General features: G+C 46.1%; 1 protein-coding gene across 24 annotated transcripts in view; it reads right to left on the bottom strand.

Annotated features, from left to right (window-relative positions):
- PPIP5K1 (diphosphoinositol pentakisphosphate kinase 1) overlaps positions 1-21,583 on the bottom strand; it is a 61,416-nt gene that overhangs the window by 32,687 nt on the left and 7,146 nt on the right. For 5 of the 24 annotated variants that reach the window (XR_003681810.1, XM_028495384.2, XM_028495386.2 and 2 more), the window contains 22 exons: positions 21,351-21,472; positions 19,356-19,457; positions 19,047-19,133; positions 18,854-18,929; positions 18,601-18,710; positions 18,433-18,515; positions 18,133-18,264; positions 17,856-17,977; positions 17,298-17,480; positions 14,910-15,051; positions 14,501-14,724; positions 14,053-14,180; positions 13,727-13,841; positions 13,439-13,546; positions 12,710-12,826; positions 12,386-12,550; positions 10,406-10,555; positions 9,711-9,801; positions 6,705-6,830; positions 5,926-5,988; positions 2,240-2,422; positions 618-755 (listed from right to left, as the gene is read on the bottom strand). Coding sequence is in view for 23 of the 24 variants with exons in the window: in XM_028495384.2 (XP_028351185.1) it covers positions 618-755; positions 2,240-2,422; positions 5,926-5,988; positions 6,705-6,830; positions 9,711-9,801; positions 10,406-10,555; positions 12,386-12,550; positions 12,710-12,826; positions 13,439-13,546; positions 13,727-13,841; positions 14,053-14,180; positions 14,501-14,724; positions 14,910-15,051; positions 17,298-17,480; positions 17,856-17,977; positions 18,133-18,264; positions 18,433-18,515; positions 18,601-18,710; positions 18,854-18,929; positions 19,047-19,133; positions 19,356-19,457; positions 21,351-21,472 (2,767 nt within the window). In the remaining variant the exon portion in view is untranslated. The remainder of the gene's footprint in view (positions 1-617; positions 756-2,239; positions 2,423-5,925; positions 5,989-6,704; positions 6,831-9,710; positions 9,802-10,405; positions 10,556-12,385; positions 12,551-12,709; positions 12,827-13,438; positions 13,547-13,726; positions 13,842-14,052; positions 14,181-14,500; positions 14,725-14,909; positions 15,052-17,297; positions 17,481-17,855; positions 17,978-18,132; positions 18,265-18,432; positions 18,516-18,600; positions 18,711-18,853; positions 18,930-19,046; positions 19,134-19,355; positions 19,458-21,350; positions 21,473-21,583) is intronic. The other 19 variants (XM_028495387.2, XM_028495388.2, XM_028495393.2 and 16 more) reach the window with 12 other exon arrangements.

The raw sequence follows: 21,583 nt of genomic DNA, 5'->3' as shown, positions 1-21,583 counted from the left end.
TAAAGGTTTATCAGTTTTGTTTATCTTCTCAAAGAACCAGCTTTTAGTTTTATTGATCTTTGCTACTGTTTTCTTTGTTTCTGTTTCATTTATTTCTGCTCTGATCTTTATGATTTCTTTCCTTCTACTAACTTTCCAACTCCATTTCTTAAAGGCTGTCTTTCCCCTAGTATTTTGAAATGCTAACTTCAACTATTTCTGGATTTTCTACTTTGTTTGCTTGGTCTCTGTTTATTCGTGTACCAATACTACACTGTTTTTATTATAGAAGTTTTATAAAATGTTTTAAAATTTGATAGGGCCAGCATGACTTCATTGCTCTTCTTTTCAAGATTTCCTTGGCTATTCTTGCTTGTTTTTTTTTTTTAATGACAACTTCAAAATCAATTTGTCTGACTTTAGAAAAACAGTACTATTTTTATTGAGATCACATTAAATTTATAAGTTAACTTTGGAAAGAGTGATAGTTCTATGCTTTTGAGTTATCCTATGCAATTAAACATTTTTTCAAGTCTACTTTTTCAGTGTGCCTATCTTTTTAATTTATTACTCATGTTCTAGGAAGCATGGGAGTGGGGGCAGAGATAGTGGTACAAGATAAAGAGTATTCTCCATACCTGCAGATGCCTGTGCTTGGGCATCAGTGTGGCGCTGGCAGACTCTACTCAAGAATTCACTCACTTGACGCAGGGAAAGGGCATTATGCAGTGTTTCCAGGGGGTAAATGGTAGGCACCATGGAGCACCCTTCAAATCCTGTTAGAAAAGAGATGGGCAAAGTCAATGTTATTCCTGCTGGATATACCCCAACTGGCCAAGGACGCATGGAGGGTCCCTGAGAACCATCAGGAGTGTCTGTGGCTTTTGGAGTGTGGGGTATCCAAGATTCTCAGGAGAGGGAACTCTTTAGAGCCCCTACAGGAGTCTATTTCTGTTATCTCCAGATTTTCTAAAAAGTCTTCCTGCTAAGGCCTCTGGGTGAATCAAATCACCTCTTATCCTACCTATGGAAAGCCTGCAATATTCCATGAAAAAATCAACAGAATCCCAATAGGGTAAGCACCTACACTCCTCTTGTACTTTCTGGGGGAAATAAAACAAAGGTCCAGAGGTAAGGGGTGAAATTGTAGGTCTAAATGAGAGGTAGGGAGGTCATGGAGCCGGGAAAAAACAGCAGATTTCAGGGATCATGTACAAGAGAACCAGATTAAGGAGGAGGGCTTGGGATCTGAGGAGGGGTTCATGCAGATTTAGGATATGGGTAGAAAGGCTAGAATATTGGAAGCAGGAGGGCATGCAATACACATGAAGCTCAGCTCAGGAAAACCGCATGTATGAACAGGTTGGGGGATGGAAGTTCTTTCTTGGTTATTTTCATCACTTCAAAGCTTCTTTCCTCTGCTCTCACTGAAGACCCCAGACTTGCTAGTATTTCTCTATTCCTTCAGGAAAATGAGGCAAACCCCCTAGAAAAAAGAATAAATACTGATTCTCTGCTCTGAACCCAACAATTCCAATGTAGATCTACATTGTAGGGTGAAGGGTAAATCTAAATGTGTAACTCTAATCCCAGGGCCTGTTGATGAAAAAAAAAATGTCCCCATTAGAGGATCAAGAAGCATACATCTCAACCACTTTTTAAGTCCCCAATATTTCCTATGCTTCCTTTATATCTCCTTAAATGGATTAAAGGTAGGCAGGACAGCAATATCTATTCAAGACACAGCCTCCTGTCTGACAATGATTAAAACCTATATAACTCAAAAGGATTATACTCGACCATCTTCTAACCTTTGGCCCTTGTTTTCTTCAAGGATTCAATTGAGACCTCTGTGCCTCAATTTCCGCCTGTACTCTAGTGGCAGGAGGGCAGGAGAGGTACAGTCTCCAGCTTCTCAGAACAGCTAGAAAAACATTTGGATTTGAAGATGGTGGTAGTAGAGGGTCATAGAGATAAGAATAGATTCCAGGGCAAGAGACTACTCCTGTACCGAATAGCACTGGGAATAGGTAACATTAGGAGGCAGTGAGGAAGGAGAACAGGAAGGGGAGGAGCAGCCAACGCTACAGCTACCAGGCAGTCTGGCCCCAATCCCATCCAAGCAACTAAATGCAAGTCACATAACCTTAGAGTAAATAGGAGAAAGGAATAGGTGGGCTCTCCTGCCAAAAGTGCAAGAAGCAAAGCAGTCAGTCCCAGCCAGGGTAGTGGCAGCAGCCAGCTTGGTGGCAGGGGGTACCGTAGAGGCACTCAGGATCATCCTGGCCTGAGCGCAGCCAGTTCCGGAAGAGGCGCAGGTGGTAGGAGCACTGGTGCAGGTGATGCGCCAGCGTGGCATCCAAGGAGACTGGCCAGCCCCCTGTGCAGTCAGAGGAAAAACTGCGCAGCAACCGGACCACAGGGTGCTGGTCATCCAGCAGCTCTTGGAGGGGTTGGGGGAACCACGGCAGGAAGCACAAAGATAAAGAAAGAGAAGAGGGAGAGACAATGAGGCGGGTACTGGATGACATAAGCATTCCTGGGAGGTGGGGCCACTCAGCTCCAAGGTGAGCTAAGAGAGAAGCAGAGATGGTCAGAGCCATGGGACATCTCTTGCAGGGGAGAAGAGTATTGGCATCATGCTAAAAGAAGTCTGAAAGAAGTGAGTCTGGAAGAAGGGGCATGTGAGACCTCATCATACAGCAGGCCCTCCCCTTTCTCGTTGTGCACAATTCAGTCAGTGCTTGCAGACAGCAGTCACATCGTTCTGGATGGGGTGAGCTGGCAGCTCTGTAGCTAGGAACTCCAGTGTCCCCAATCATTCTTGGGCAAACCCTAGTTAGGGCTTGTTTCTCAAACGAATATATTTATGAGGTTGGGATAGAGATGAAAAGATTTGAAGTCACTCAGAGAAGAGGGTCAAGAGTGGTATAGGTTATCAAGATAAATTTTGAAGCTAAAAAAGCTCCTAAGGACTCAGGCCGGGCTCCCTGGACCAGACTCTAAGATAGCCACAGACAAGGCTTGTGTTAGGTAACTGACGTAGATTAGCAGGAAACCAGGTGTCCTTTAAAACAGCATGTAAAAAACGGAATCAATATGTGAAAATGCCAATATTGATTAATCATCCTTCATTCTTGTTCAAATACATAGACTTTTAAAAAAACGTTTGCATAAGTCTTGAGGGACATTGTATCAATTATAGAAGCCAAAAGAGATAATTTTTTATTTTCTTCCCACTGCTGGTGAGTTTAACTGCACTTTGTTCAGCTAGATGAGTGGAAAAGCTTTAATCTGAAACTACTTATTATCTTAGCTGGTTGGCAAACTTTGTGGATATATGTGATTCAGCTGCAAACGGTTGAAGGCAGTGAAAGGCATGTGGAAGGGGGTTTAAGAGGAACAGCAGGAAAAAGATCTTGGGGAAAAGGTACGGGGTCTTAACTGATAACAGGAATATGGTACAGAGAAAATAGGATCAAGGTAGCTGAGGATGACTGCTCAGAACTCCCAGACCAGAATGGGCTCCACAGGGTGATCCCATGAGACTATGGTTTCCAGAGACCTTAGTCTGGATGTCAAGAGAGATTTCTGTACCAATGGTCACACAGTTGTGTGGGTCCCTAGAAGAGAATGAGCTTGGCAAATCTGGTGGGTACACTCTGACATTCTGGATGAGGGAGAGACACAGTCTCTTTCCCACTATATTAGTTCACCTTGGTAAGTTCAGCATGCTGTTTACTAATGGGCCATACTTATATACTTGATGTAGTCACAGGATGTGACAGAAGCTTATCAGGAATAGAGGCAGGGATGGGCTGAGCGGTGTTCTCCCATCAAAGCAAGGAAGTAGCACTGCCTTGCCTCCTTTCCAAAGCCAGGTCCAGTTCTTCCAGCTGCTATTTCAAAGCCACACATCATGGCAAAGAGATGGTGGTGATGGACAGCAGGCTGGCACATTGTTGTGACTAATCTGCTGCAAGCAATTGCAGACAGAGCATCCACTGTGTAATTGCTGGGTCAGTCCAGTAACATTTGGCCATGGGGTAGAGCCCTCATATTGTCCTGAGGGCCAAATTAAATCTAGATAATCTTCAGCAAGAGACATAATAGCTCCAAATCTTTTTCTCCTAGATCCCAGATTCCGGCTTCTCAGGCACTTTAGCCTCCAAGCTCAAGTACAAGAAGAACAAAGGCCAGCAGAGCCCTGAGGTTGTGTGCAGGGTGCTGGAGGAGATCTTGAATTTACTCTCTTGCACTATAATTGTCCAGGTCTTTCTTCCTCTCCCCCTTTTGGTAGAATTAATTCTTCTTTACTGGTGAGGCTGCTAACCAAGGCTTCAGGGAACTAGAGATATATAGGTTTGAGGATCTGTTTTAGGAATTTGGATCTTTTCTCACAGAGCCTAAGAGTTAGGAGAGTTGTGATTTAGCTCTGATGTCAGGGACCCAAGTTCCTAGTACCATCTTCTGTACCCTAAGTAACAAGTCTCTTAAGTCCAAATCCCAGGCTGTAGTGTTGGGGTTGGTGCCTGAGGGTCTACTCTGGAGATGACTGTCGCACGAAGGCCAGAAGAGCTTGAAGCTAACTGTGCAGGCACAGTCACGCCACTCTGAATGGGAAGCTCCTGTCACAGGCACAAATGGGAGTGCATGTGGGGGGTAGGGGTATAAACTAAGCAAGTATAAGCTAGTCAACCTAGGGAGATTTCACCAGTGCCTAGTGGAGATGTATGGCCTGACTGGGCTAAAATCTAGCAGTTGCCACTGTCTAAGGAGCAGGTGATCAGCACCTAGAGTTTTTTCAGCCAGGAAGCCAGGCTAATTTTACCTCCCTCAGAGTCTTAGCTCTTGAACAGAAGAAAATCGTATCTAACAAAACTGGATTTACCTTGAAGACAAGATACAATGCAGAGAGAAACTAAGGATATAAAGGATAAAGCAAGGAGTAAGTCCTGGGTTCCTCTGCCACACCCTACAAAGAGACCACAGCCCTTCAGTTTTGGGTTTACGCAGATCTCTAAACTCTTCCACCTTAGTGTGGGCAGACCCTGTTCTTCAGTATTCTTGAAACGTTATTTATTCCTAAGCTCCCCCGGAATCTCCAGCAGACATCTCAACTCTTCACTTCCCCTTCTCAGAGACTGCAGTGCCATAAGTAGGCTGGGGCTGCATGGAAACCACATGGAAACCCTCAAGGCACAATTCTTTTTCCTTTACCTACCACCTCCTACTCCTTTTGTTCTTTCTTGTATCCCAAATCAATCTGGACTCCTGTTTTCTAGGCCCAGACCCTAGGTTAGTAGTGACGTAAAGCAGATGTCAGGAGCACAAGAGCCACACAAAATACACACAATGGTAGGAGATAGGAATATGGAGATGGAAAACAATATACTCAAGACTAATGCCTTTATGGGTAGGCTTGGGAATTGGGAACTGCAGCACTGCTTCAAAAGCGAAGCAAACTAGTCATCCACTCCAAAAAAAAGAGCTGGTGAAAAAACAGGAAGATCAAAATTACATAAGCTGAGGAGTTGGGGAAACAAATAGAAGAAATGGGGATGATATAGGTAATACTATGCTCTTTCTAAGAAGGGGAACCATTATCATGTTTGTACAAAGCCTGGCAGTCATGTGATGGGAAAGGAAGAGGTTTAATTCATGTTTTGGTGATGATGCTGAAAAAAGTGACACAATGGTGATGATGGTGACCATGGAAATAAGACCTTGAGTTGCCCCAGGAAATCGGGCAACCAGGCTGCAGCCAAGGCTAAGGTCTGTCACAACAAGTGATATATCCCAAGAGCGACAATTAGTGAGTGGTTCAGAGACAGCAGGGTGTCAACACAGTGGAGGGAGAGGGAAAGTCAGTGTCAGAACTCAGAAGTTAAGTGTCTGGAGGTGACATGGTGAGGAGAAATGACGTTGAGTCAGAAGCAAACGTACCGTTAGTCGGATGCTTTGCAAACGACACAGAAAATCGTTTTACGGCCGGGACAAACAAGAGCTCTGGGGAGAAAAGACATCACGGGGATTATACCCACTGCTGTCCCCACCCTCTGCTCTGGAATTTGCTCACAATATACTCTGTTCTTTACAGTTAGTATACGACCTGCTCCCACCCCCGCCCCTTAGATTCCTTACTACCACATTTCAATCTTTTCCTTTGGATAATCTCCTCTCAGGAATCCATGTGTCACCTCTACCATAATACAGCCCCACAAACAACCCTAATCTCAGCACCACATCCTCTTTCTGGTCATTTACAAAGAAATAAAATCTTTGTAGAAACTTTCATCACTTCCCCCAATCTCTTTCCATATCATTTTTCCTGGCTTGGCTGAACAACTTCCCCATCCCTGATATCCTAGATTTTAACTGAGGCTCCACTGCATTCTTCCTGACCGTGGATCATCCTCCTTGGTCCCTATCCCTACCGGCCAGAATCCAGGAAAGAATACAAAGGTGGAGTAAATTGATGTAGCAGGGCTGTATGTGGCTGATTATGAAGGGATAAGCATAAATAAGTAGTATTTGTATGGCGAGAGGGAATGCAAATGGAGGGGTGGATGGGGTCTTGGTTCCTTCTCCCCTCTATAACTGATGCAGAAAACTTGTCATAAGGCTAGTGTCAGCGCCATCTTAAGCGTGAATTGTTCTTGAGCTGTGTCCTTGCTGGCGGACAAATGAAGAAAAGAGTTGCCCCCCAAAACCCACCCACATACCATCTCGGTGCTTCAGACTGGCAGGTGGTAGCTTTTTGCCTTGGCTGCGGGCGTAGTCCTGAAGATTCGGGGCGCTGGAGGAGCCGCCCAGCACTGTGGTGCTGAACAGCCCCGTGCACTGTGAGCCTGCAAGGCCGGGAGTGCATTAGGAGCCACACAAAGCTGCAATTACCACACAGAAGTACGCACAATTTCACATCACAACATCAGGACACACACACATAACCGTTCAGAGCCACCACCACGTGGCCACTTCACATAACCACAAACAGCTTTCACTACTGTCCACAGCCACACTGGGCAAGCAAAGTGAGGATGCTCCTGAAAGTCTACTTGGCAGATACAAGAGGCCACTACAAATACAGGGTTAGTCATATTAGGGGACTCAAAGCTACTGAAAGGGATAAACTATGCTCTCTAGGTGGCTCTCAGGAATGCTCAAAGAATAGGTAGATTCCTCTAGATCTCCCTAGATTTAATTCATTGCTCCTTATGCTGGATGTAGGGTTTGAAGAACCCAGAAATCGAGTCCCTTATTTGTTTAAAAGGAAAGAAACTTTGACTGAAACTAGAGACTAAGTTTAGAGTACTCAACTCAAATTCGAAGTTCTCATAAGTTCCAATTCCTCCTAAGTTTTTCATCCAACGTTCCCTCCCTTCTATTTTCCCTTAGGCCTTTTTACCTTTCCCAAGAAAGTATGAGACTCACTGAGTTTTTGAAGCTGGAATGGATTCAAAGATCATCCAGTTCAGCCTTCTTATTTTAGAGATGAAGAAACTGACATTCAAAGGGGATCTCATTTGTTCAAGGTCATACAGTTTGTTAGGAGCTAAGCTGGACTAGAATCCAGGTCTCCTGGCTCAGGATCAACTGTGTTAAGTTAGAAAAGAAATAGTAATTTTTTCCATCAAGAAGAAACAGAGCATTGTTTCTGAAGTGAAAATGGACACAAATTGAAAGGCATGTGAAGGGTCAGGTGATTATATGCAGAACATGCCTACTAACCGCTGAACACCCTACTCAGGAGAACCTCGTGAGCAGAAAACAGCGAAAAAGATGTTTTTTCTACTCTCGAAAGTTTACTGTCTTCTAAGTCCTGTGCTCAAAGCCAGATGCCCACACACATAAGTTCAAAGAAAGCAAAGAGAACTCTTGACAGTAAGTGGAGTAAATGAAACTTGAAAAATCCCTGAAGCAAATAAATCAAGCTAGTCACTGTCCCAAGTATCTGATCGACAGTAGGGTTGGGACTCCCATGGTCCCGTCTCCTACTGTAGCCCACAAAGAGAGAATGGGCAGGAGGAAACAAGATTAACACTCCAGTTTGTGGGATTTTCTCCTCTACTTCCAAATCCATCTTAGCCAAGACCCTGGGTTTGACTTGGGAACTTAACATTCATAGGGGAAATGGACAGAGTGGAGAGGTCAGTTTCCTTTGAGCCCACAAAGAAGGGATATGGTTTCAGGGGTCCCAGCATTTCAGGGTCACCACATTAATCAAGAAGTTCAGATGGCTGATAATTTCCACCCTGGAATTGAGGACCACTCCTCTGTGCAGCAATTTCTCCTACCTTTCATGTTCAAACAAGCTCAAGAATAGAGTTCCAGAGAGAAATAAGGGTTGCTAAATATGTCTGCTTTTTTCAGAGAAGCTGGAACTAGCTGGCTGTATCCCAGCCCACCCCCAAGCTTTGTTCTACATTTACTTCCTGCACGAAATAATTTTCTGGCGTAGTCCCACCAATCCTGTCGTGTCCAGTCTTGGATCATCTCAGGGGGTAGTCTTTACCTTACCACCACCATCTGTCAACAGACTCATGTCTCTGCCTTGTTCTTGACAGCACTCCCCCTTAACTGGGCCAGACACACCTATCCTCTTTCCCACCTACCTGAAACCTATTCTCTACTGGGGTTTCTGGGAAAAGAAGTCCATATCACAGATCTAGACATTTGTCATTTATTTTTCATGCACCAAACCATCTACCTCATTTTAGGGATCTAGAAGGCAATCTACTCCCATCAAATTAGCCTGGAAAATTACCAAAAACCTTTCTTCCCATTTCTGGTCCAAATGCTGACCGTTTTGGGGCTAAGAAATTGGGTGCCAAGGAGAAAGGTAACAGAAAAATGAAAGGAGCTAAATGGAGAGAATAATAGGACAAGATAGAAAGAGCCAGGGGACCCAGTCTAGACCCCACACCACTGTCTCTACCTGCCAGTTCTGGTTACTGGCTCACAGGCGCTGTGTTCAAAGATAGTCCCTCCCAAGGACCCCTCCCCACTCCCAAAGAATACAATACCCTCTGAGGCTTGGTCCTTCCTGCAGTCTGTGTTCTTAGGAAAGGTTGAATGATGTTCTCCACCCCTCTCCAGGAATCAAAAAAAATCAAGAGACATTCCCTCAAAGTCCTGAGAGAAGCCTCTGCCACTACACCAGTCTCAGATTTGTCCCTCAATTTTCAGGAAGGAAGGAAAAAGAATTACAGGATTAGGAGAGGATGAAGGGGAGGGCATGGAGGTAGGAGGGGCCAGAGCAAGGATGTAATAAACACAGGTCTCAAAGGAAGACACGGCACAAGTTCTCCAAATGAGGAATATGACCGTTATTGGGGGAAGGGAGCGTCTCACAAGTGCCTCTATTTATAGCTTTGTCTCTGATAACTCTGAAGAGTCAGAGTCTCCATGGACCCTAAATATCTGGGCTAGACTGAAGGGACAGATAATGAATAAGAGGGGAAGCCAGAAAAATGCCCTTCAGCCAGAGAAATGGGGGGTTGTGTAGAAAACCAAAAGACAGACACCTTCCTGGAATGCAAACAATCATCTAGGATCAAAGTTCACACCTACATGTGGCTTCTCCCAATTCATCCTCCCTAGCCCCACCCAACAATTCCACTGACTAGATGACCCCCAACTCCCATGACTAAGGTTCCCCACAATAAAACTTTAAAGAACAGACAGACACCCCTTCCCAACAACAGATGAGAGATGCTGGAAAACCATACCTAGGCCGCTCTGCTTCATCTCCGTTGGTGGCCGTGAAGATGAAAAGAGTCGGTAGCCACCAGGCCTCGAGGATGAAGTCTCAGAAAGCACCTGGAGAAAAAGGACTCTCTGTTAATTACCATTTTGCCACCTCAACTGAGAAGTCTAAAACCCAGGTCCTGAGTTCCTGCCCCTACAAAACCAAGCAATGTCAGGAAGTTTAAGGATTTTTATGAGGAAGAAGAATGCAAAGTCTAAGAGTATACTTTACAGAGGAAACTGTCCAGGGAATCCTTCTATACTAGAAAGCACTTCTATTTCCAAGATGCCTGTCCCTACAGCCCTCTAATCCCAAATCTGAGAAATCATTATTCAACCATTCTCAGTGCTTAGCAGGGCAGGGTACCTTAATCTTTTATATCCCTCCACAGAACTCAGAAAGCAAATCACAATAGCTCAGTCACAATAAGAAGTCTGGCTACGCTCTCTTCTTTCCATGGGACAGCTGTGGCTACGGCAGCCATACTCAGTTTCTTATCTGAACCAAAAGCCCTCCCCTCCACTCCTGGAGACATGAAGTGGATTTCTGAAAAGCCCACAAGGGCTCAATCACACAACCCCCACCACACACACACCCTTCAACAGTGTTCTGAGTCCCTAAGTCCCAAAAGGCAAAGACAGAGGCAATAAGGGAAGATGAAGTATGGAGGGACACCTGTGTGCAGGATGCCAGGTGAGTGGTGGACACAGCCCGGGGCTGTAGGCCGATGGCTGGGGAAGGCCGGGGGAGGTCCCCTGACCTCCGGCGGCGCCGTCCCCGCAAGGGGATCAGGTCCAGGTTCCCCGTGCACTGCATGTTCATGACCTGCAATCAGACCGGGTGGAAAGCCGGTCACGGCTCCTTACACCCCCAGGCTCCCCAAAGCCCTGGGCCCATTGGGCAGAGGCAGTTGTAAGGCTGGAGAGGATGACTGCCTAGGGCACAGCTGCTCTGAAGGTCACAGATTTTGTATTCTAAACCAGTCCAAAAATATAAGATGACAAGAGGAGAAGAAGGGATGGAAAGAAGGGTCATAGTTGATAAGAATAAGACTACCAATGCCTGTACTTATAGAACACGGAGAGGAAATATTAATATTAAAAGGTTGTATGACCAAAGAGCAGAGAGAAGATTTTCTTGCAAAGCTGAGGAGCATATCTTGGGCAACCATCATCCTGGGTAGCCATGGTATAAGCAGCACTAGTAACTGAGAGGAAGAAATCTGATTACAACAGAAAGTTTCCTATAGGCCTGAAAAAAGTCAGTTTCATCAAGTCTGAGAGATGATACACTGAGAGCTCTGCTTTGCCTGTCTCTTGACTGCTTAAATCAGAAGAAAAAAGGGGGTCCAACATAATTGTGCCAGAGACTGGCAGACGATGTAAATGGGGAAGACACTGGATGTGGAGGAGCAGTTTATTAATGGAAGATCATATGTCATTCTGTCCATCTGATCTATTCACATGAGTCTGCAGTGTACTAATGTACTATGGATACTAAGTTAACTTACACCTCAAAGAAAAAATGATGCATACCCCTCCTAAGGAAACTCTGAGTATTCATGACCTCAAGTTCATCTTAAAATAATCAGGAAGAAAAGGATGAGTCTAGAAGAGAGACTGCAGTTTGTCTTCTCAGCATTCTCCAAAATCTGAACTATAAACCTTTGGCTGAACCTATGTAAGCTAGTTATAGATTCTTCTGAGATATTTCAAAATGGAAAGACCAATTCCTTTAAGACAGAGAGCAGGCACCAAGCCAAGTGAACAGATTCATCTGTCAAAGCAGGACCCAAAATAGACAGTCATGGTCCCTGAGACAGGGATAAATCATGGGGTCAAAACGAGTGTCATTGGGCCAAAGAGGGAAAGGATCTCTCCAGGAAAAGACCAAAACTTTGGTTTTTACTCCAGGACACAATGTGAGATTTACAACAGTCCTTTCCTCTAGGCTAGAGAAATAGAACCAGGACTAGGAGAACCCAGGCCCAGACTGATAAACCTCATCAGAACAAAGGGGAGACAGACCTCGAGACTTGATTCCCCTTCTGGGATGAGAGTATAGATAACCCTAAAGGGGTTAAATTAAAGTGCCATTTTTAGTAAAGTGATATTTACTACAATCTGAGCTTTAATATTTACCCAAGACAACAAAGAGATGGAGGGGGCCTGGCCTTCAATATCAACTGTATTGTTATCATTGTTACTGTTTACTAAGCATCTATATGGTGGGTATTACTTAGATTTTACAGATGAAAAAAATTTAGGCTTGGAGAAGGTACCTGTCCAAGATCACACAGCGTCTGATTATCAGACTGGGATTTTAGCCCAGAGTACATGCTTTTCTACTATATTTCCTTTTAAAGAACTGCGTTTTCAAATTCATGCAGAGGCCTCCTCCTCAATCTCATCTCTAAAAGTCCTTATCTCTCAGGCACCCCTTGCTGGCATCTCTTTAACCTCAGAAGTAGCAACCAGCTTAAAGGAGCTTTCCTGGGAGACCAGCTACGAAAGAGAGTTTAAGTAAAACATATCCATCAGGGGCAGGAAGACTCTGTTTAAGGTCCTAAGAATTCCACTGAGGGGATTCAGAGATTCATGGATATTGTCTTATGAGCACTTCCACCACTTCTTTCTCCCAAGCCCCTCCCATTACCTCCATGGAGCCGGCTTTGCGGTTACGAATGAGGGGTGATCTCTTTGGGAGGCCAGGGCCCTCAGAGGGCTGGGGTGAGGTCTGCAATGCTCGATCTGGCTCATCTGATGCCTTCCCCGGGCACAGGTCCTCCATGCTGCCTTGGTCTGTTTTCATCTCCTCATTCTACCCAACAACAGGCATAGATAGGAGAGGTGTTAATGGTCTCCAGCCTCCTAATCCAATTCTCCCCAACCCTTTTAACCTCCCTCTACTGTTTCTGAGTTTCCCATCACTTGGAGGTTCCTAAATCCTCCAGTCCCAAATCCCAGCACTCTGACCCACCTCAGAAGAGGCTGGACGGAATCCACAGCCAGTTGGGGCACTGCCTTCTTCCTCGACACCTTTCACTCCAGGGCTGAAGTGCAGCTCCACATGGAACCGCTCCTCTGATAAGGGATCCTTTAGGGCAGCACCAGATGAAAGGGCAGTTGGAGAAGCTGGACATGGTGGTGGAAGACCAGGCAGGGACAACAGAGAGGAACTCAAGAGGACACATCCTCCCAGGGTTGAGGTTTCAGTGTCTTACACCCCTCTACAGTAATAGCTCCCTTTAACTACAGTCTAGTGTTACAGGATCCTCATGCTCTCAACCTCCACAGGACTTGCCAACTTCCAGTTCTACAACTGTCCCCCTCCCTATCCATCTCCCACAGGAATTCAGCTTTGCTACAGTGCATACAGCAGCACATTTAAAGATATCTTTGTGGAGCCAGATGAAGAAGGTATATGTGTAACAATATTTGAGAGAAAAAGACTCATTGTAACATTGTTCAAATTCCATACCCTCCCTAATGCCAGAGCTATGCTCTCTGGTATCTCTTTGGCTCAACACCAACCCAAAACATGTGTTCTGTTCCAGGAGGAACCTCCTGGATGTTCTCTATCATGCTGCACCTGGGTACCACACCTGACTGGATTCTACAGAATCTAAGCATAAAAAAGTTTTTCCCTAAAAGGGGATGGAGAAGAAAGAAGGGGCCCTCTCCTCACCCCGCCCTGTTAGCTCCTCACCCGTGTGTTGTCTTCATAAAGCATGATGACAATCTGGGTCATGTAGTTGAGCTCTGAGATGGCACTAAGATAAGCCAAAGCTCGCTGCCATTGTGCATCCTTGGTCTCCTACCGAACACAAGAAGAGGTAAGCTAATGCCCAAGGACGAGGGAGTGTCAGGGAATGGGCAGGGAGACGAGGGAGACGAGGAGAACAGAGGAAGCTTGCAGTTAAAAAGAAGCATGAGGAGGAGAGTAAAAGAACGCTGGGGAAAGATGTTCATGGGCTGAAGGAAAAAGGATCCTTACATCAAGAAGTCCCCCATAACGGAAGACACTGAGTAGGGAGTGGACGTGGCTTTCACTGGTGAAGTAGAGACGTGTTCGAACATGGCGGCCTGGGGAGAGCACTCCTCGGGAGTACCTGAGACAGCAGCTAAGTCACTCACACTGTCAGCCAGTCCTCTTCTCAGCCCTCTGCAAACTCCCTCCTCCCGCCTCAAAGACTTCTCTCTCTTTTCCATCCCAGGACCCCTTCCGTTCTTGGTTCCCCAGGCTGTCCCAGCCTGGGTTCCCCCAAGAGCTCCCTGACATGCCCCTCCCTCCATCCAGAACCCCACCCAGCCCTCCCTCACAGGGGGTGCAGCTTGTTGACAGACTCATCCTCGTGGGTTCTCTGCAGGTCAAGTAGTATCTTCCGCAACAGTGGAAGACAGAAGCCCACAGCAATTTCCAGTTTCTCCTCCCGACTGATCCCGTACTCCTAGGGGCCACAGGCCAGGAATAAGCACCTCAATGAATCTTGTTTTCCTCTTGCCTCATACTCCCAGGTCCAAGATCATGCTTGTCTTCACCTCAGGTCTAGGGCTTCTTCCAAAATCACCACATTCCCCCTCTCCAGGTTTTTCCTCAGTTAGCCTCTTGGGCTTCCTCAGAGCCAGGAATGTAGCTCTAATTGTAACAACTAATTCCTTCTCTAAGTTTCCTTCCCCTGGTTCCCACACCGCCCCTCCTTCCTGCCTTTTCTCTCCTTCCTTCCGCAGTGCCCCTAGCCCCAGGCTCCATCCCTTATGTGAGACACACCTGGGGAATGACCACATCAGCCAGTGCCTTAGAGAGACGGAGCAACTCTGCTGTGCCTTGAAGTCCCAGACTCCCATTGTGCTGCACATCATACTTGACACAGTCATAGATGTCAGGGATCTTACTGATATCATAGCGCCCACTCTTCTGTCGAAAGTCACGCTCCAGCTTGCTCCAACGCTGTAGCATTAGCTCTAGTGTCTCGCTGTGGTAAAGCTGCAGGTCTGGAAGGAAGACAGACAGTCAGAGCCAAAGGCTTCACCTCTAACAAAAGACCCTAGCAAATCTGAAGCAGAACCAGAGAGATGAGGATGACGTGTCTCAGACACTTAGGAGAGGACACAGGATTGCCTGAGGAACCCATCTGTACCCAAAATCTTGAAAGGAAGATAGTAGTATTCAAACCCACCTACAGACTTGGGGTCCTGCATCCGTTCCTGGATCTGATAAGTGAGGTTTTCAATCAGGGCAAATACCTGATCACAGACCTTCACAGGATTCTGGATTATAGCCATGGAGTTGAGTAGGGAAGTGCTTCCAGTGGGAGCCAGCTGTGGAGAATAGAAAGATGAAAAGCAAGACAGGTTCAGTGCCAGTTGCCTAGATTGCTGTGAGCTTATTACAGAGAGACTGCCTGCAAATAAGCTCTGTCTGTTGGCTCACCCTAACGAGCATTCTTAGGCTACTGGGAACACTAGCAGTTCAGATGAGGGGGCTGCTCTAGCACACAGTCATCTAAGAATGGGTCATCTTAAAAGTCTTGGAGTCAGAGGAAATAAAATAGATCTAGGTTCTTTTCTTGGGGGTTCTAAAATAAGCACGGAAAATGCTGAGGAATACAGATTAAACCAAAATCCCCACAGAATGTTTTCATGAGTGGGTAATAGACATAACTACCTTACTCCTCTAAACAAGATGCTAGCTTGAATCTAGAGTAGAGGTGCTGTCTCAGAACTAAGTTCCAACTCAAGCATTTAGGATGGTCACAGTCAATGAAGAATGGAGAGGGGGGGCTTCCCTGGTGGCGCAGTGGTTGGGAGTCCGCCTGCCGATGCGGGGGATGCGGGTTCTGTGCCCCGGTCCGGGAGGGTCCCGCATGCCGCGGAGCAGCTGGGCCCGTGAGCCATGGCCGCTGGGCCTGCGCGTTTGGGGCCTGTGCTCCGTGGCGGGAGAGGCCGCGGTAGCGAGAGGCCCGCATACCGCAAAAAAAAAAAAAAAAAAAAAAAAAAGAATGGAGAAGGGGAAAGGAGATTGCAGGTTGAATGTACTCATTCTACCTCGGTCCTCACAAGTTCCATTCTTGCTGGCAAAAGGAAGCAAGGAAAAAGGAAAGATACCTTAGCTTTTCTGGATTTTACATTGAGCAATGGATTGGAAAATAGGGCAGCAAGGTCCTGCCCCTTTATCAAGGCCTTCTCAGAGAAGAACACAGAAAATGCCATTCTCTAGTCAATGTGCTCAGGTACTTTGCTTATTTAAGAATCTATCAAAAATGGTTACACAGCAGTTATGAAATGAGGAGCTGTGAGTAGGAGGATGGTAGAAAATCATTGTCTGGCACATGATCCCCAGTCAATCCTGGCATGGATACATAGGAAAAAGGAAAAAGGATGGCTTGGGTAGTGGCATCCACTGTGATTAATACTGTGAGGCAGTATATTGTAGTGGCTAACAGCCTGGGCTCTCTAGTTATATTCCTTCGGTGACCTTAGAAAGGCTGCTTAAATTCTTCTGAGCCTAGGCTTCCTCATCTGTAAAGGGGGGGGAAAGTAGTACCGGTCCACAGTTCTTACAGTGGATTAAAGATTAAAGATGGCCATTAATTCTTTGTCACATTCCCCTTCCCTTGAATCTGGGCTGGCCCTGTGACTGCTTAACCAACAAAAAATAACAAAGTTATACTGTGCTAATTCTGGGCCTACACTTTAAAAAAGCTTGAAAGTTTCTGCTATGGGGGAGTCCTAAGCTGCTATTTAAGAAATCTGTCTGGGGAATTCCCTGATGGTCCAGTGGTTAGGACTTCATGCTTCCATGGCTGGGAGCATGGATTTGATCCCTGGTCTGCTAGAAAAACCACATGGGAAAAACACATGGAGAGGAGAGGCTCTGAGACTACAGGGACAGGGACATCACGAGGAGGGAGGGAGCCCAGCCATCCTAGCATCCCAGTTGAGGCTCCAGATGATTCCAGCCCCAACATCTGGACAGCAGCTGGGCAATTTTAGGGCAGACCCTAAGCAAGACTAGTTGAGCCTAGAGCTGTAAGATGATAAAATGGTTTTTGTCTTAAGTTACTGAGTTTTGGGGTAGTTTTTTATACAGCAACAGATAAACTGAAACATCCTTTCATTCAAAATCCTTGGGATCAGCTGTGTTTTGGAACTGAGAATTCTTGAGACTTTAAGAAGTTAATACGGTGCATATGCCACATGTTAGATAATACCTCCAGCAGGGCCTAAGACATAACCAAACACTTTTCTATTTCTGTAGCAAAATGTATGACTATTTACACTAGATGGGATAAATGGGGATTAGAAAGAGTCTTACCATGTCGGGTTTTGCTGTCAAATGAATCTTGGTGGCAAAGTTATAAAATTCTTTTTCATTTCCAAAACTGTGGATGACAGATTGTGGACCCATACTTATCTCAAAGGGTAAGGATTAAATGATACAGTACATGGAGAGCACATAAAACAGTGCCTGGCACATAGTAAGTACCATTACTGATCACTATTATTTAGAATTCTAGGATTTGGGGATTGGGTTGTGTTGGGCACAAAGTCTAGGAGAGCCTGACCTGATCATAATCCTCAGGGCCAAAGGGTGCATCCTGCTGCAAAATGTGGTGCAGCCGAGCCTTCACCCGGTGCTGGCAGCTGCTCAGGGAATCGCCATCACTGTCCAAGAGCCCGTTCATGTTGGCACTCTTCACCATTTGTACCAAAATGGGTGTCAGCTCCCCTTCTAGAGCTAGAAGGCCCTGGAGGGGAGGCACAAAATCTATTAGTTTTCCTTCCAGTCTAGTTCCCCTAGGCCTCGATGGTCCCAGAGATCAAATGAGAGCTGGCTTGGGAGTTGGGGTATAGGTCAAGGGGCCCACCCCACTAATTAATTATTCTCAGTAGTTTAGAATGCAGTCAGTACATACAGCTGATTCACTTTGCTGTACAGTAGAAACTAACACAACATTGTAAAGCAACTATACCCCAATTTAAAAAAAAAAAGAATACAGTCAGACACAAGAAGAAACTTCTCTGAGTTGGCACACAAACACTCTGAAATTTCCAACTAGTTCTCCAAACTCTGCTTCTCTACCTAATGGAAGCTGGGACTGTGGGAGAACTGTAGTGTGCACCTTAGCAAAGGCCGCAGCAGTCATCTGGACACGGCCCTCATCAGAGGCATAAATCTTGAGATCATGGCGGAAGGTGCTATGGAGGCGAAGCAGCCCACACCCGGGGAAGCCAGCATAGTCACCTAGGGGCAAAGGGGAAGACCAGGAATGGACGGCTATAAATACCCAAGAATGCTTATTTCCCCTTTAACTTCCCTATTGTCTCTGTCCCTCGTTTCCCCAACTTATTCTCTAATCATCTTATCTCAGCCCTGCTAGGTATTTACAAAACACTCACCCTGTCCTCCAGGGTACATGCAGCGGAAAGCTCGCCCCAGCTCCTCAGCCTGAACACGGCCAGCAGGGGTCAGTTCTCCACCCCACTTCAGTACCAGCAATAGGGATGGGGCCAGAGCCTCCCCCTGCGGATCTGCGGGAAAAAGGGGCAGTGAACAGGTCTAGATCTAAGGAAAATAGTGGGGACATCTAAATGTTAGGTCTTCTGAGGATCCCGGAAAGGTAATTTGGGATAGAGGTCACCTAAGGGTTCAAGAATAAAAGATGTGAGTGGTAATGGGAAGGGGGTGTTACATCTTACCTTGCCCCTCATTAGAAGCTTTTACTCCATGAGGGTAGTAAGTTAACTGTACCTTCCGGTTGATGCCTGAGAAGTGACCATACCTGCAGGATAAACGCACAGTTTACTTTCTACCCCAGCACCCAGTTCTCACTGCTAGTGACCCCCCTTTCCTATTCCCTTTCTCACATCTCCAGCACAGATTTCAGCTGCTCCAGTTTCCCAGTCTTCTCCTCAATCTCACCACCTGGTTCTTTTTCCAGTTCAGCCAATAGCAGCCTTGTGATGTCCAGCACCTCCTGGAGGAAACAACAGGGTATCCGTGCAGGAGGCCGAGTCCTGGCTGGTCAGGCTTCCATCCTGGTCTCTCACCGAGGCCCCCAATCCCACACCCTCTATCTTTCCGTAGCACTGCTCCTCCCAGCCAGATCCATCACCTTACCTGTAGCTGCTCGGGCCGCTTCAGTTTTAATTTCCCTGTCTTGTAGCCACCATGTTTTTCAAATAGACTAAAAAACCTGAAGAAATAAGGAGAAGCTTCAGTATGGGCTGAGACAGACAAGAGCCTCTGGGAGATACCCCTCCCCACTACCCTCACAAAAACCTATTTGTCTAGATTAGGATACTCTGCCCACCTTGGGTGTGTCACTTCCATCTTCATCTTCTGCTTGGGGGTACGATCCCCGTGACGGATAATTGCAATGACGCAACGAAGTTCCATCCTAAGATAGGGAATGTTGTTAGAGCCTCTCCCCAATCCCACCCCACACCGCCTCCCATTTCATCCTACCCAACGGGTCAAAGAACAGAGGAAAAACTATCTGAGATTAGGAATAAAGGTAGGCTCCACCAGTCAGATGGCACAGGGTCAGGAAGTAACCACTGGTCTGACACAGATGCCTTAAGTAGGTTACTCCAGATTTTTAACTTTTACTTTTGCTCACATAGTGCCAGATGTGGTAGGGACAATGGGAATGTCCTCAGCCTCTGTGGGGATGGACCATGGGATCTGGAACTGCGGGGCAAGCTCCCGCATTATGGTGTTCCTAGAAGGAGAAATGCAAAGAAGCCAGGTGAAAATGAATGAACCAGAACTACATATATGAATGAAGCTACAAAAACTAACAAGTAGTTGAAAAATACATTAATATAAAATCTAAAAACATGCAAAAGCCACCCCATATATGTAATAAAAATATGAATATATAAATGGGAATGACCAAATAAAGGACTGGTTACCTCTGGGGAGTGGGAGGGAAGGGGATACAATTAGTAAGGGGTATGCAGGGGCTTTAACTATATTCTTTTTTTTTTAAAATTTATTTAATTTATTTAATTTTTGGCTGCGTTGGGTCTTCGTTGTTGCACGCGGGCTTTCTCTAGCTGCGGCGAGTGGGGGCTACTCTTCCTTGCAGTACGTGGGTTTTCATTGCAGTGGCTTCTCTTGTTGCAGAGCATGAGCTCTAGGCACTGAGGCTTCAGTAGTTGTGGCTTGTGGGCTCTAGAGCGCAGGCTCAGTAGTTGTGGCGCTTGGGCTTAGTTGCTCCGCGGCATGTGGGATCTTCCAGACCAGGGATCAAACCCGTGTCCCCTGCATTGGCAGGCGATTCTTAACCACTGCTCCACCAGGGAAGCCCTATATTCTTTTTTTTTTTTTGGCTGCGCTGTATGGCTTGTAGGATCTTAGTTCCCCGACCAAGGATTGAAGCCGTGCCCCCTGCAGGGGAAGCTCGGAGTCCCAACCACTGGACCGCCAGGGCATTCCCACCTTTTTCACTTTTAAACCATTTTTACGATATTTAAAATACAGGCATACCTCGGAGATATTGTGAGTTCAGTTCCAGACCACCACAATAAAGTGAATATCGCAATACAGTGAGTCACATGAGTTTTTTAGTTTCGCGGTGCATATGAAAGTTATGTTTACAGTATACTGTAGTATATTAAGTGTGCAATAACATTAGGTCTAAAAAAATGTACATATCTTAATTTAAAAATACTTTATGGGGCCTCCCCAGTGGCGCAGTGGTTGAGAGTCTGCCTGCCGATGCAGGCGACACGGGTTCATGCCCCGGTCCGGGAAGATCCCACATGCTACGGAGCAGCTAGGCCCATGAGCCATGGCCGCTGAGCCTGCGCGTCTGGAGCCTGTGCTCCGCAACGGGAGAGGCCACAACAGTGAGAGGCCTGCGTACCGCAGAAAAAAAAATACTTTATTGCTAAAAAATGCTAACCGTCGGGATTCCCTGGTGGCACAATGGTTAAGAATCTGCCTGCCAATGCAGGGGACACCGGTTCGATCCCTGGCCTGGGAAGATCCCACATGTTGTGGAGCAACTAAGCCCAAGCGCCACAGCTACTGAGCCTGTGCTCTAGAGCCTGTGAGCCACAACAAATGAGCCTGCGTGCCACAGCTACTGAATCCCGCGCACCTAGAGACGGTGCTCTGAAGCAAGAGAAGCCACCACAGTAAGAAGCCTGTACACCACAACAGAGTAGCCCCTGCTCGCCGCAACTAGAGAAAAGCCTGAGCACAGCAACGAAAACCCAACACACCCCAAAATAAAAAATAAATAAATAAATTTACTAAAAAAAAAAAATCCTAACCATCATCTGAGCCTTCAGCAAGTTGTAATCTTTTTGCAATAGTAACATCAAAGATCACTGATCACAGATCACTATGACAAATATGATAGTGAAAAGGTTTAAAATATTGTGAGAATTACCAAAATGTCACACAGAGACACGAAGTAAGCAAATGCTGTTGGAAAAATGGCGCCAACAGACTTGCTTGACACAAGGTTGCCACAAACCTTCAATATGTAAAAAAACACAGTATCCACGAAGCTCAATAAAACGAGGCATGCCTATAAAGTAAAAACTTTCCAATTCTCTTCTTTAAGCCCATTCTCCCCAGCTCAGACCACTGTGCCCCTTACCCCAGAATCTTGGCACAGTCATCGTAGTATTTCATCGAATTCTTGACAAAACTGAAGCCATTGACATCACACACAAAGGAGTGACCATTGGCACGAAGGAGGTCAAAACCACAGACTGTTTGCTGCAGGGGATAAAAGCAAGATGAGAACAAGAGAGCCACTCTTCCTTCTCAGCACTCCCCTCCTTCCACAGCCCCTCTCCTGCATCCCTCTCCCACCCCGCCCCTCCCCCA

Source organism: Physeter macrocephalus, chromosome 11 (genome assembly GCF_002837175.3).
Source record: "Physeter macrocephalus isolate SW-GA chromosome 11, ASM283717v5, whole genome shotgun sequence".
In the NCBI taxonomy this organism is placed as follows: Eukaryota; Metazoa; Chordata; class Mammalia; order Artiodactyla; family Physeteridae; genus Physeter; species Physeter macrocephalus.
Note: the sequence above shows the minus strand (reverse complement) of the source record. Positions and strands in the feature narration are given on the sequence as shown.